The sequence below is a fragment of the Sus scrofa genome, chromosome 6, assembly GCF_000003025.6.
Source record: "Sus scrofa isolate TJ Tabasco breed Duroc chromosome 6, Sscrofa11.1, whole genome shotgun sequence".
Classification (NCBI taxonomy): domain Eukaryota; kingdom Metazoa; phylum Chordata; class Mammalia; order Artiodactyla; family Suidae; genus Sus; species Sus scrofa.
The window spans coordinates 61,913,903-61,927,341 of record NC_010448.4 but is presented as its reverse complement, the minus strand read 5'-3'; the positions used below and the strand labels follow the sequence as shown (position 1 = coordinate 61,927,341).

General features: G+C 45.4%; 1 protein-coding gene across 2 annotated transcripts; it reads left to right on the top strand.

Moving 5' to 3' along the window:
• LOC110261324 (zinc finger protein 772-like) lies at nucleotides 810-10,554 on the top strand. 2 transcript variants are annotated; one of them, XM_021097337.1, is made up of 4 exons: nucleotides 810-1,099; nucleotides 4,361-4,487; nucleotides 5,016-5,138; nucleotides 6,062-10,554. In XM_021097337.1, exons 1-4 carry the CDS (start codon nucleotides 1,067-1,069, stop codon nucleotides 7,207-7,209), a joined length of 1,431 nt encoding a protein of 476 aa, XP_020952996.1. In that variant the 5' UTR covers nucleotides 810-1,066; the 3' UTR covers nucleotides 7,210-10,554. The 2 variants fall into 2 exon arrangements, with proteins under 2 accessions (XP_020952996.1, XP_020952995.1); XM_021097336.1 differs by lacking the exon at nucleotides 5,016-5,138.

Below are 13,439 nucleotides of genomic sequence, written 5' to 3'. Positions count from 1 at the left end.
TCGTGCTGCATGGGTTCGATCCCTGGCTTGGGAACTTACATATGTCACAGATGCGGCCGAAATAAATACATAAATCATGTATAAGCCAGAATGATTTCCCCATACCTTAATAAGTATCTTCCATCACTTTTCTTTTCAGATATATGTAACATAGCTGAAAGGAACTGAATATATCTGTGTATACGGAGTGAGAAATAGTATTTGTAAAAAGAGTTACTCACTGGGTTAGACGCAATCACTGATTGTACAGTCAGGAGAAATGTTTTCTGAGGTCACCAGAGACACCACCATTGTCCACCTGTACATCAGTGTCCTAAATCCTTACTGCACTTCCACGTCTTGTTGGCCACGAATAGAGTCTTCACTCTTATTCCTGACCCCAAATGCTGAGGCCCACATCACTAACGCTAGAGCTTCACACTACATGTGTATATTTGTTAACGTATTATTAGCTTCCAGCTATAGAAGTCTGAGTGACATTAGCATATGATACGTCCATTTAAATTTTTTTTTTTTTTGGTGAGTATTCTCTGCATAAAGAAGCCCGAGATAATATGTTCCTAAATATTTAAGTGATACGTTACAGACCACAGCCACCGGAAATATGGGTGCGTGTCCTTTAAGAGGAAGTGAAGCTCCGCCCAATCCTCAAAAATCCAACACGTCATTCCTAGGCGCCGCTAGTTAGGTAAGCGGCCCTGGTGTCGCTGTGGGAACTACATTACCCAAGAGCATCGGGGGGCACCGGTCCAATGAAGGCCAAGGAAAGGGGCGTTTCCATTCATAAGGAGGACGAGGGGGCGGGACTTCCTTTTTCCTTTTTTGGGCGGACATTTTTTCCTGCTTTCGGATTAATCCACCAAATCCGTCTCCAGACCGCAGCGTCACACCCGAGGGGACACAACAGGGAAAACGCGAGAGAGGCGATTTCTGCCCTAAACAAGCGAACCTGAGGTTCGTAGTGGCATCGCCCGGGTGACCCAGCCGCCGGAGCCCGGGACCTTGCACTCGTTAACGCTTTCCAGCTACTCCTCTTCCCCTCACTTTCCCCGGACCACGGGCGCGGATGGCGGCGGCCGTGCTGACGGACCCAGTGCAGGTGGGTGCTGCACCCCTGGGTCCTTTCCCTCCCTCCATCTCTGAATCCTGAAGCCTCGAATGAGGGACACTCAGGTCCCTGCAGCTCAGGTGAATGTGTTCAGACGATAGGGGTTCTTTCAGTTGGGTCCTAGATCTGACAACCAGTATAGGAGAATGAGAAAGGACCCTGCCGGCGGAGGGGTCAGCTCGCAGAACGGCTTGGAGGTGTGACACAGCGTTTGGGAAACCCGTTACCTTTGGTGTCTGAAAAGATCAGAGAGCCTGAGTAGCTGTGCCTTCATTCTGAGGGTGATAGGAGGCATAGAAGGTTCTGAACAGAGGAGAGACGCGACCTTATGGTTTCAAAAGTATTTCGTAGACTGGCCAGGTGTGAACAGACTTGGGGGTAAGGATGAGGGAGGTGGGGCCCAGAAAGGCTAAGACTTGGTCCAAGGCAACACCGATAACAGGGGGCCTTGATGACAGAGCCACAGAAGGGCGATAGCCCCAGGGCTTTGTGGTAGGGCAGGAGTAGTGGATAGGCCTGAGCCCTTGGGGCTCTTTCGTGGTTGTTTTTCATAGTCTCTCTCTTCCCACAGGTTCCCATGGTCGCATAAGTAATTACTGGCCCTATACAGGGGAGGGGTGGATATCCAGGCCTTCATCAATTCCAGCCCCACCTTGACTCACGAGGGCTCCAGAGTTTTGGTGTCATAAGACACTTTATATATTTATTTATTTTTTATTTTGAGGGGCACATCTGCAGCATATGGGAGTTCCCAGGCTGGAGGTCAAATTGGAGATGCAATTGCCAGCCTCCACCACAGCCTACACCACAGCCACAGCCACAGCCATGCAGGATCTGAGCTATGTCTGTAACCTACACCACTGCTCACAGCAATACCAGATCTTTTTTTTTTTTTAAATAATTATTTTTATTTTTTCCATTATAGCTGGTTTATACTGTTCTGCCAGTTTTCTACTACACAGCAAGGTTACCCAGTTATACATGCACGTATACATTCTTTTTTCTCATATTATCATGCTTCATCATAAGTGGCTAGCTATAGTTCCCAGCAGGATGATATACAGCAGGATCTCATTGCTTATCCATTCCAAAGGCAATAGTTTGCATCTATGAACCCCAAATTCCCATTCCATCCCTCCCCCTTGGCAACTACAAGTCTGTTCTCCATGTCCATGCTTTTCATTTCTGTGGAAAGGTTCACTTGTGCCATATATTAGATTCCAGATGTAAGAGATATCATATGGGCAGTACCAGCTCCTTAACCCACTGAATGAGGCCAGGGATCAAGCCCACATTCTCCTAAATACTAGTCAGGTTCTTAACCCGCTGTGGCACAATGGGAACTCCTGTTTATTTTTTGGCTGCATCCCCAGCATGTGGAAATTCCTGGGCCAGGGATCGAACCCATGCCACAGCAGCAACCCAGGCCTCTGTAATGACAACACTGGTTCTTTAACCTGCTGTGCCACAGGGAACTCCATAAGACACTTTACTTGTAGTCTCGAAGCTCTTGAGTCTCAGGACCCTGGAGAAACCCAAAGGCAAGGGTTCTGAGTACAGACCAGGGGCTGTGTGGAAGGGTTCCCATTTCTGGTAGCCATTGGAATAGGGAGTGGAAGGTTGTTCCAGGCACAGGAACTAGCATGTGCAAATACTTGAAGGTGGGATTGAGATGAGAGTTTTCCAGAAACTACAGGTCTCCACCACATGTGGTAGCATTTGGGAGCAGGTGTGCAGGAGTCACGCCTGAAATGGCCAGCACACAAGCTAGGCCTCTGTTCTGAGGGTGGTGTAGCCATGGTGGGTGTGGAACAGAGGAGGGTGATCTGATCCAGGTTTTAACAACCTCCCACTGGATGCCAAGTGGAGAACAGGTTGTGTGTGAGATAAGGGTTGAGGGGAATAGGATAATGACAGAGAGATGGGATGGGGTTCAGAGAGGGGGAGGGAAAGGGATGGACTGGGAATTTGGGGTTCATAGATGCAAACTATTGCCTTTGGAATGGATAAGCAATGAGATCCTGCTGTATATCATCCTGCTGGTAATAATGGATGGGCCAGAGGGATGTAGGTGGGAGAAGTGATTTAGTCAGGTTTTCTTTCTTTTTTCTCTTTTCTTTCTTTTTTTTTTTTTTTTTGTCTTTTTGCCATTTTCTTAGGCCGCTTCTGTGGCATATGGAGGTTCCCAGGCTAGGGGTCGAATTGGAGCTGTAGCCACTGGCCTACCGCCAGAGCCACAGCAAACACAGGATCCGAGCCGCGTCTTTGACCTACACCACAGCTCACGGCAACACTGGATCCTTAACCCACTAAACAAGGCCAGGGATCAAACCCGCAACCTCATGGTTCCTAGTCGGATTTGTTAACCACTGAGCCACAACGGGAACTCCCAGGTTTTCTTTCTTTTTTGTTCCTTACCCGCAGCATGTGGAAGTTCCTGAGCCACCATAGTGACATCGCCAGATCCTTAACCCACTAGGCCACCAGGGAACTCCCTGGGTCAGATTTTCTGATGTGAGAGAGATAAAGAGATAGCCCCAAAGATTTAGGCTTTATCAGCTAGAAGGGTAGAAACTCCACTGGCTGACTCTGAAAGGATGTCAGGAGTTCATTTTTGGCCATGTGAAGAGTCTGAGATGTTTCAGTGGACACTGAGTGGAGGTGTCAAGTGAGCTGCTGGACACAGGGTTGAAGTTCTATAGATGGTTCAGGATGGAGGCATCCAAAAAGTAGAAGATCATATGTACATAGTTTTACAGTGGAGAATCTACACATCACGATGGCAGTGCAGTTAATAGCCAGGAACGTGATGGTGGAGGCCAACAGCTGGGTCAGGGGTGGGAGTTGTGAGGGAGAGAGCAATCCACGAGAGTGGGTGCATGTGGAGAAGGAGTATGAACTAATGGCCCTTAGGCCCCGGAATTAGGGGTTTTAGGGAGAAAGACGAGCCCAACTTTGTTGTCTGGTAAGCATCGTCTTAGCCCCTCCAGGAGAACTGGCTGGGAGGTGGTGGATGGGGGTGTCACCCTGCTTGCCAGCCCCAGAGCTTAAATGATACCTTTCTGCCTACCTGCCTGTTGTTGCTGTGGTCAGAGGAACCTTGAGAGAGCAGACGCTGTACACCCAGCCCTGGTGTTCCCTCTGAGTTGAGGAGTTAGGTCAGAGGCCATATTGAAGGGAGCTCTCAGGGGGCAGGATGGGGGTCCTTGGGAGACTGGCTGCTCACAGACCTGGCTCTCCCCATTGTGGCAGGGGAAAGTGAACCTTGAGGACGTGTTCGTGTACTTCTCCCAGGAGGAGTGGAGGCTCCTTGATGAGGCTCAGAGGCTCCTGTACCGCGAGGTGATGCTGGAGAACTTTGCACTTATGGCCTCACTGGGTAAGGCCCTCACATCCCTCCCAGTTTCCTGGACTGAGCTTTCCCCTTGCCTGATTCCCAGGCACAGCTAGACCCTTCCTGGATCAGAGTCATAGGCATTATCTCCCTCCCCAGTTCCTGGAGTAGCTGCTGTGGATGCCAGGTGTGAGCTTTTGTGCACCACCACCTCCGGCTTCTGAGCATTCCTAACATCTGCTGCTGTGGAGGCCTGCGTGGGTGGATGCAGGAGTGAGGCATCCTGTAGTCACCCAGCGGATCATATCCAGCCTGTCCTCTCCCTGACGGGGTGCCTCTGTCCAGAGCCACAGCACCCATGTCCCAGGTTCTGCCTCTACCCGACGCTTCTAAGAGCCTGCGTCTGTCAGGAATTTCAGGGTCCAGTGTGGTCACTACTTGTTGGGACCACTAGGCTATTCCTGCAAGACACTATTTCAGAGTTAGTTTTACAATCTTTAGTTTTCTTTACAGAGGGGTGGTTCACCTAGACCAGTGCTGGCCTTTTATTTATCTGTCCTATCTTTTCCTTAGGATATGCATCTTCCACGTCCCATGGGCTTGCCCCACTGGAGCTGGGCAGTGAGCCCTGGGTATCTGACTGGGTAGACATGACTCCAGCCATGACCAGAGAGGCTCAGGGAGGGTGTGACCCTGGTGACTGGGAGCTGGGGAAGGTGTGATGTCGGGCTGGGTTCTCACTGTTCCCCACCCTCTCTGTGCCCACAGTTGTTTAAGTGCCAAGGCCCCTGGCCACACTTTATTTACTTTCCCATTTACACACTTGTCTTTTTTTTTTTTTTTTCCTGTCTTTGCCTGTGGAAGTTCCGAGGCCAAAGATTGAACCTGAGCCACAGCAGTGACAATGCCAAATCCTTAACCTGCTGTGCCACCAGGGAACTCCCACACATTTGTTTTTTATGCTTTGATCCTTGGCCTTTGGCTGTTCCCTACCTTTGCCTGCACATCTTAGCTGTTCCTCTGCATTGCTTTCCAACATTGGCTTGTGCTTAATGTGTCAAGAGATGTGCACATACCTCGAATAATGCTTAAGTACCAGCTGTTCTGTTCAGTTTTAGCCATTCAGGGGACCCACACTTCTACACAGCTCTCACCTGTCCCCAGTGCCAAGGCCTTGCTGAAATTCATCTGTGGACGACTTCATTGCAGTCCCTGGCTCTTCCTGGGCTGTCCCACACATTTGTATCCTCTCCTCATCAAGACCACTTCCATTATTTATTTTTTGGCCACCCCAGTATATGGAGTCCCCCCACAGGGACCAGATCAGAGCCATACTTGCGACCCACACTGCAGCTGCAGCAACTGGATCCTTAACTCATGGTGCTGAGCTGGGGATGGAACCTGCATCTCAGCACTCCAGATTCCACTGATCACATTGCACCCATTCTTTGACCTTTCGATGCCAACCACTGCATAACAGCCCATCACTCAGCTTGAGTTCAGGCCTCTTGTCCCAACAGCAGACCTTGCTCTTAGTTCCATTAAACACACATTTATAATGAGACTGCCCTTTCCCACCAGTGTCAACATGTCCTTCAACAGCATTTGTCTGCTTTCAGGTTCTTGGCATGGAACGGAGGAGGAGGTGATACCTTTTGAGCAGAGTGTTTCTGTGAAAGGAGTGTCACAGGTCATGATTCCTAAGATGGTTCTGTCTTCCCAGAAGGCCCACCCCTGTGACACATGTGGCCCCATCTTGAAAGACATTTTGCATTTGGCTGAGCACCAGGACACACACCCTGGGCAAAAACCATACATGTGTGTGGCATGTGGGAAACAACTCTGGTTCCATTCAAACCTTCACCCCCAAAAACAGCATAGTGGAGAGAAACCCTGCACAAGGGACGAGGGCAGGGTCTTGCTCATGAAAAGCTGCCCTGTCCAGTCATTGAAGATGCCCTTTGGCACAGGGGAGGTTTGTAAGGACTTCCCAGCTAGCTCAAGTATGTTCCAGCATCATGCTTCTCTTAGTAAATGGAAGCCACAAAGGAACAGCAAGACTGTAGAGTCCTTGCTCAGTGGACAAAGGCATTATGAGTGCAGTGAGTGTGGGAAAGCCTTCAGCCGCAAAGACTCACTTGTTCAGCACCAGAGAGTCCACACTGGAGAAAGGCCTTATGAATGCACTGAATGCGGGAAAACCTTCAGCCGCAAACCCATACTTGCACAGCACCAGAGAATCCACACTGGAGAAATGCCTTACGAGTGTGGCATATGCGGGAAAGTTTTTAATCACAGCTCTAACCTTATTGTACACCAGAGAGTCCATACGGGAGCAAGGCCTTACAAGTGCAGTCAATGTGGGAAAGCCTACAGCCACAAATCCACGCTTGTTCAACATGAGAGTATCCATACTGGAGAGAGACCTTATGAGTGCAGCGAATGTGGGAAATACTTTGGTCACAAATACAGACTCATTAAACACTGGAGTGTTCATACTGGGGCAAGGCCTTATGAGTGCATTGCATGTGGGAAGTTCTTCAGCCAAAGTTCTGATCTTATTGCACACCAGAGAGTTCACAATGGTGAAAAGCCATATGTGTGCAGTGAGTGTGGAAAAGCCTTTAGTCACAAACATGTGCTTATTCAGCACCACAGAATCCACACTGGTGAAAGGCCATTTAAGTGTAGTGAGTGTGGGAAGGCCTTCAGGCAGAGGGCTTCCCTCATCAGACACTGGAAAATTCATGCCGGAGAAAGGCCTTAGAATAGCAGGGAATATGGCATCTTGTTCAAAATACTGGATGACACCAGAGAGAAGCTCCAGAGAGCCTTTGTGACGAGCCATCCGCTGGAAGATGAGCATGATGCATTTGAACTCCCACTCTGAGGAGATTTTTCTGTGTGCCAGATAAATGGGAAGCTTTCTGGAGCCATGTTGCACTTAGTAACATGCCATGGTCCTCTGTGAAAGGTCCCTGCACACTAGCCAGAAGTGTATCACTGCCAGCGTGTCTGAAAGAAGCCATCCCCCAGTGCAACAGCAGGGCCCCAAGTTGTGTGTGAGTCGCATGCTGGATTTGTTCAGCCTCCAAGTCACTTACCTTGGGAATTGCCTGCCTCACATTGTTCTGGTTTTGCAACAAATGCTTTTAGGTTTTTGGTGGGTTTTGTTTGTTTGTTTTTTCTTTGCTTTTTAGGGCTGAGCCTGCAGCATATGGAGTTTCCCAGGCTAGGGGTCAAATCGGACCTGCAGCTGCCAGCCTACACCACAGCCACAGCAATGCTGGATCTGAGCTGCGTCTGCAACATATATCGTAGCTTGCAGCAATGCCGGATCCTTAACACACTGAGGCTAGGGATCCAACCTGCATCCTCATGGATGCTAGTTATGTTCATTAACTGCTGAGCCGTGGCGGGAACTCCATGCAACAAATTCCTTAGGTTTTTTGTTTTGTTTTGTTTTGTCTTTTTGCCTTTTCTAGGGCTGATTCCTGTGGCATATGGAGGTTCCCAGGCTAGGGGTCTAATCGAAGCTGTAGCCACCAGCCTATGCCAGAGCCACAGCAACGCGGGATCCAAGCCGTGTCTGCGACCTACGCCACAGTTCAGAGCAACGCCGGATCCTTAACCCACTGAGCAAGACCAGGGATCGAACCCGCAACCTCTTGGTTCCTAGTCAGGTTCATTAACCACTGAGCCACAACAGGAACTCCCCACAAATTCTTTAGCTTTTAAGCTACCGTTTGTCCTGGGGATTCTGTTCACTTTGCGGATTGAGTTGAGGACAGAGTTGGGCTCTGCCTGCCTGAAGGGATGCACAGCTTCTGTGAGAGCTCCAACTGGTGTGTCTCAGTGGTAGTAGCAGAAGGGCAAAGAAAGACCAGCTTTCATTCTAGTTTCAGCCTAATTTGCCTTGCTGCTTGAAGCCTCCCAGCTGAGAATACCAGTCTTTGTGGGCTTGCCATGTGGCCAGTGTTGTGACAACCTCTGGTGTGTCCGGGAGCAGCATGAATGGAGTTCCTTGTTCCTGGGGGATGCTTCATATTTCCCAGCCATCTTGAGGGGAACTTGATTCCCTGGGACATAGCAACATTCCTTAAATCTCTTATTTGGTAGGCAGATGTCATTGTCTCCTAAAAAGCCCTGGAAGGAATCATAATTGATACAGAGATGCTGATTAATAAGAGGTCGGGAGATTGTAGTCACCTGTAGGGAAAGTAACTCTTAAAAAGTGTGTCCACAGATGTTTCTATCACTCTGGCTTTGGTATGGGGCTTTACAGAAATCCCCGTTTGTTTCTTATAATTTTATGGCTATGATCACTGAGAAATCTAAACATTTTCTGCAGTTAGTTGCACATATTTATAGTATATAATTTGATAAGTTTTGGTACATGTTTGCACCTTTGAAACCAAGTATCTTGATTCCTTTTAAAATATCTCCCCCCTCACCCATTCCCAGGCAAGTACTCATCTTGCTTTCTGTCACTATAGAATTGTTTGCATTTCCTAGAATTTTATGTACGTGTGTGTGGAATAATTTTTTTTTGGCTCTCCGCAGCGTGTGAAAGTTCCTGGGCCAGTTATGGAACCCATGCCAAAGCAATGACCAAGACCCTGCACTGACAACACTGGATCCTTAACCTGTTATGCCACAATTGAACTCATGGAATAATTTGAAATGTACTAGGAGTTCCCTGGTGGCTGAACTGTTGGGCGGGAGTTAAGGCTCTGGCATTGTCACTGCTGTGGCTGTGGTTACTGCTGTGATGTAGGTTCACTTTTTGGCCCAGGAACTTCCACATGCTGTGGGCGTGGCTAAAAGCATATGTACTAGTTATGTATCTGACTTTTTTTTTTTTTTCTTGTCTTTTTAGGGCTGCATCCACAGCATATGGAAGTTCCCAGGCTAGGGGTCTAATTGGAGCTGCAGCTGCCAGCCTACACCACAGCCACAGCAACTTGGGATCCGAGCTGCATCTGTGACCTACACCACAGCTCACAGCAATGCTGGATCCTTAACCCCCTAAGCGAGGCCAGGGATCGAACCCACTTCCTCATGGATACTAGTTGGGTTCGTTACCACTGAGCCATGATGGGAACTCCCGTACCTGGCTTTTTTAACTCTGCATAATTATTTTGTGATTTATCAATGTTCTGTGTATCAGTAGTTCATTGTTTTTCATCCATACTTCTGCTTAAACTATTCCATTTTGGAGAAATTGTTTAAAGCAACTGACCTAGGAGAGAACTCACAAGAATGAAGCTACAGTATCTGTTACAACCTTAACTGGGAAGTGATGTGCCATCGTTTCTGACTTAGCCTATGTGTAACCCAGACTAGTCCTGGTACAAGCTGGAAGGGAGCTCCAAAGTGGTGAGAAGACAAAGAGGTAGGGATTTGTGGGAGGGTTTCTTGGATACTGGTGACCACAACCATAGTTGTTTTTCTTTTCTTTTTTCTTTTTTGCCACTCCCATGGCATGCCACAGGCCAGGGATCAAACCTGCACTGCTGCAGCAATCCAAGCCACAGCAGTGACAGTGCTGGATCCTTAACCCTCTGAGCCACTGGGGAACTCCTATTTCTTTCTTAATTGTTTGCTGTGAGTCTCCAGTGAAGTATCTGTTCCTGGAGTCTTATTCTATGGGAAGGTTTCTAACTAGAAGTTTAATTTCCATTGTGGACATGTATTTATACAAGTTATCTTTTTTTTTCTTTTGTTGGGCTTTCATGGTTTGTATCTTTCTCAAGGAGTGAGTTTGTTTAGTGAAATCTTTCAAGGAATTCTCTTATTATTTTAGTACCTGTAGAATGTGTAGTATCCCACCTCTCTTATTCCTGATACTGGTAATGTCTATATTTCTCTTTTTTTCTTGATCAGAAGTTTATCAGCTTTACTAATTTTCTTAAAGCAGTTGATTTCACTGATTTTTCTATTTTTCTGTTTTTTTCCCCTGTTCCAATTTGACTTTTACTATTGCTTTGTGTAGTAGTAGTCAGTGTATTTCCTTTTTCTTCTGCTGCTGCTTTTTAACATAGAAGCTGAGATCCTTCACTTGAAACTTTGGGATTTTTTTTCCCTAATATAGGTGCTAAATATTAAAAGTTACCCAGTAAGAACTGCTGTAGTTGCTGCCACAAAACTTGCTGTGTTGTATTTTCATTTTAATTACATTTAAAACCTTTTCCTTTTAGTTTCTTTTTTGACATATGGTTTTTTTGGAAGAGTGTTACTTCAGATATTTGGAATTTCTTGAATTTTTTGGTAATTGATTTCTAATTTAATTCATTGCCATCAGGGTATCTATTTTATGACTTGAATTTTTTACATTTATTGATACTAACTTTATTGCACAGAATATGGGTTATCTTATATATCATGTTAACTTGAAATGAATGTACATTTTCTTGTATGGTGGAGAGTTTGACAAATGTCACCTTGCTTAAAATGGTTGACAGTGTCTAAGTTTTCTGTATCCTTAATGATGGAGGGGACAGTGTTATCAATGATTTGAAAAAGGTTGTTGACATCTCTGAATATAAAAGCGATTTGCCTGTTTCTCTATTTAGTTCTATCAGGTTTCGCTTTGTGTTTTGAAGTCTTTTTTTTTTTTTTAGGTGAATAAACATTTTCTACTTTTATGTCCACCTAATGAGTAGACTTCTTTATCATTAAGAAATGATTCCTGGAGTTCCCATTGTGGCTCAGTGATTAACGAATCTGACTGGGAACCGTGAGGTTGCAGGTTCGATCCCTGGCCTTGCTCAGTGGGTTAAGGATCCGGCGTTGCCGTGAGCTGTGGTGTAGATTGCAGACAAGGCTCGGATCCCGCGTTCCTGTGGTTCTGGCACAGGCCGGCAGCTACAGCTCTGATTCGACCACTAGCCTGCGAACCTCCATATGCTGAGGCTGCTGCTCTAAAAAGAAAAACACACACACACGAACAAAAACGGCCCTCGTTAATTTCCTCAAAACAGAAAACAAAAACCATTCAATAATCCTCTTTATAGTAATATTCTTTGCTCTAAAGTCTACCTTGTCTGATACAGTTAATGTTGTGTAATTTAGAATGAACACTCAATTTTGCCTTTTTGGGCACTGAGACTATTTGTGTTTCTATAGATATTCTTTTTTTTCTTTTTTTAGGGCTGCACTTGTGGCATATGGACATTCCCAGAAATAGGGGTCAATCAGAGCTGCAGCTTCCAGCCTGCAGCACAGCCACAGCAACTTGGGATCTGAGCCATGTCTGTGACCTACACTACAGCTCATGGCAATGTCAGATCCTTAACCCACTGATTGAGGCCAGGGATCAAACCCTTATCTTCATGAATCCTAGTCAGGTTCGTTAACCGCTGAATCACAAAGGGAACTCCTCTATAGATATTCTTGATATTTTTTTTTCTTTTAGATGTTTAAGTTCTTTGGTAACCATATGACAATTTTGGGATCTTGATTGCAAACATTTTTATGTACAAATATTGCAGCATTCATTTTTAGGCTAATTTCCCTCCTTCTACTGAGACACCATCATTTTATATTCTCTACTTTATCCGTCATGAGGATTCCCTTTTAAACTGGTTGTAACAGGTACTATTTCATTCTCTTCCTTTAGCGTTGGAAATTGTTTCATTTAATCCTTTTGTTGTTTCTTCATCCAGCTTTTTAATATATAGGTTAGCACTGAGCTGAATACTTGAGGATGACTTTCTATATGTCTCTGACATTTTCTCTCTCCTATGTTATGCTCTACTAGACTCTAGCCATTTTAGGAGGCCCAGATTCTAAGTTCTGTCTCAACTCAGGCTGACTTTGGGGTCTGCCTGAAATCACCATTCTTGAGTTAGGGCCTGGGGATTTCTTTTCATAGTAATTTTGGATGGTCATGTGGCTCACATCATTTGATTGCTCTCTCTCATAAGTCACTGTAACTTGCTTGATGTCCAGTATTAATAATGTTTCATAGACTTTGTTAATTTTTTTCAAGAAAGTCTGTGAATACCCCTAAAAGAGATACTTGGAATAAATTAGTAAAACTAATAATGCTTCCAACCACATCTGAAAAAGAGAAATCACATACTACAAATACGAACTAGAAAAGACAGTATAGCACTAGGTATCTTTGAAACATAATGGCTAATGTGTGATTATTTTAAACAACTCTTTCCCAATAAATCAAAATGTGGAGGACAAAAATTCATTTGAAAATACCAGCAAACCGGGATTTTTCAAGAAGAAATAGATAAAAACCCTTTGTCCATTAAAGACATGTAATTAGTATTTTCAGATAAGTAATGAGATCCTGCTTTATAGCACTGGGAACTGTATCTAGTCACTCATGAAGGAGCCTGATGGAGGATAATGTGAGAAAAAGAATGTATACATGTAAGTGTGAATGGGTCACTTTGCTGTACAGTAGCAAATTGACAGAACACTGTAAGCCAGCTATAATGGAAAAAATAAAAACCATTTAAAAATAATAATTAGTATTTTCAGATTTCTACTAATGGTTATCTATATATAAATGTAAGAAGTCCTGTCACTAAAAACCAAAGGCCAAGACGCCTTTACTAATGAATCCTTCCAGGTATTTAATGAATAGGAGTCTATCAAACTATTCCACAAAATAAGTAACAACATACAGGACACTTCTCAACTAATTTTTATAAGTCAGTATTACCTTAATAGTAAAAATTAGGTAATAAAAGTAACCAGTGTTTGAGTATAGATGCAAGAAAGTCCTTCACAAAATTTTAGGAAATTAAATTTGTATGTGTGTGTAGAGAGAATTTTGAACTGTTAAGCCTACTTTATATTCCTGATAATAATTTCAATCGAGGAGTTCCCGTCGTGGCGCAGTGGTTAACGAATCCGACTAGGAACCATGAGGTTGCGGGTTCGGTCCCTGCCCTTGCTCAGTGGGTTAAGGATCCGGCGTTGCCGTGAGCTGTGGTGTAGGTTGCAGACGCGGCTTGGATCCTGAGTTGCTGT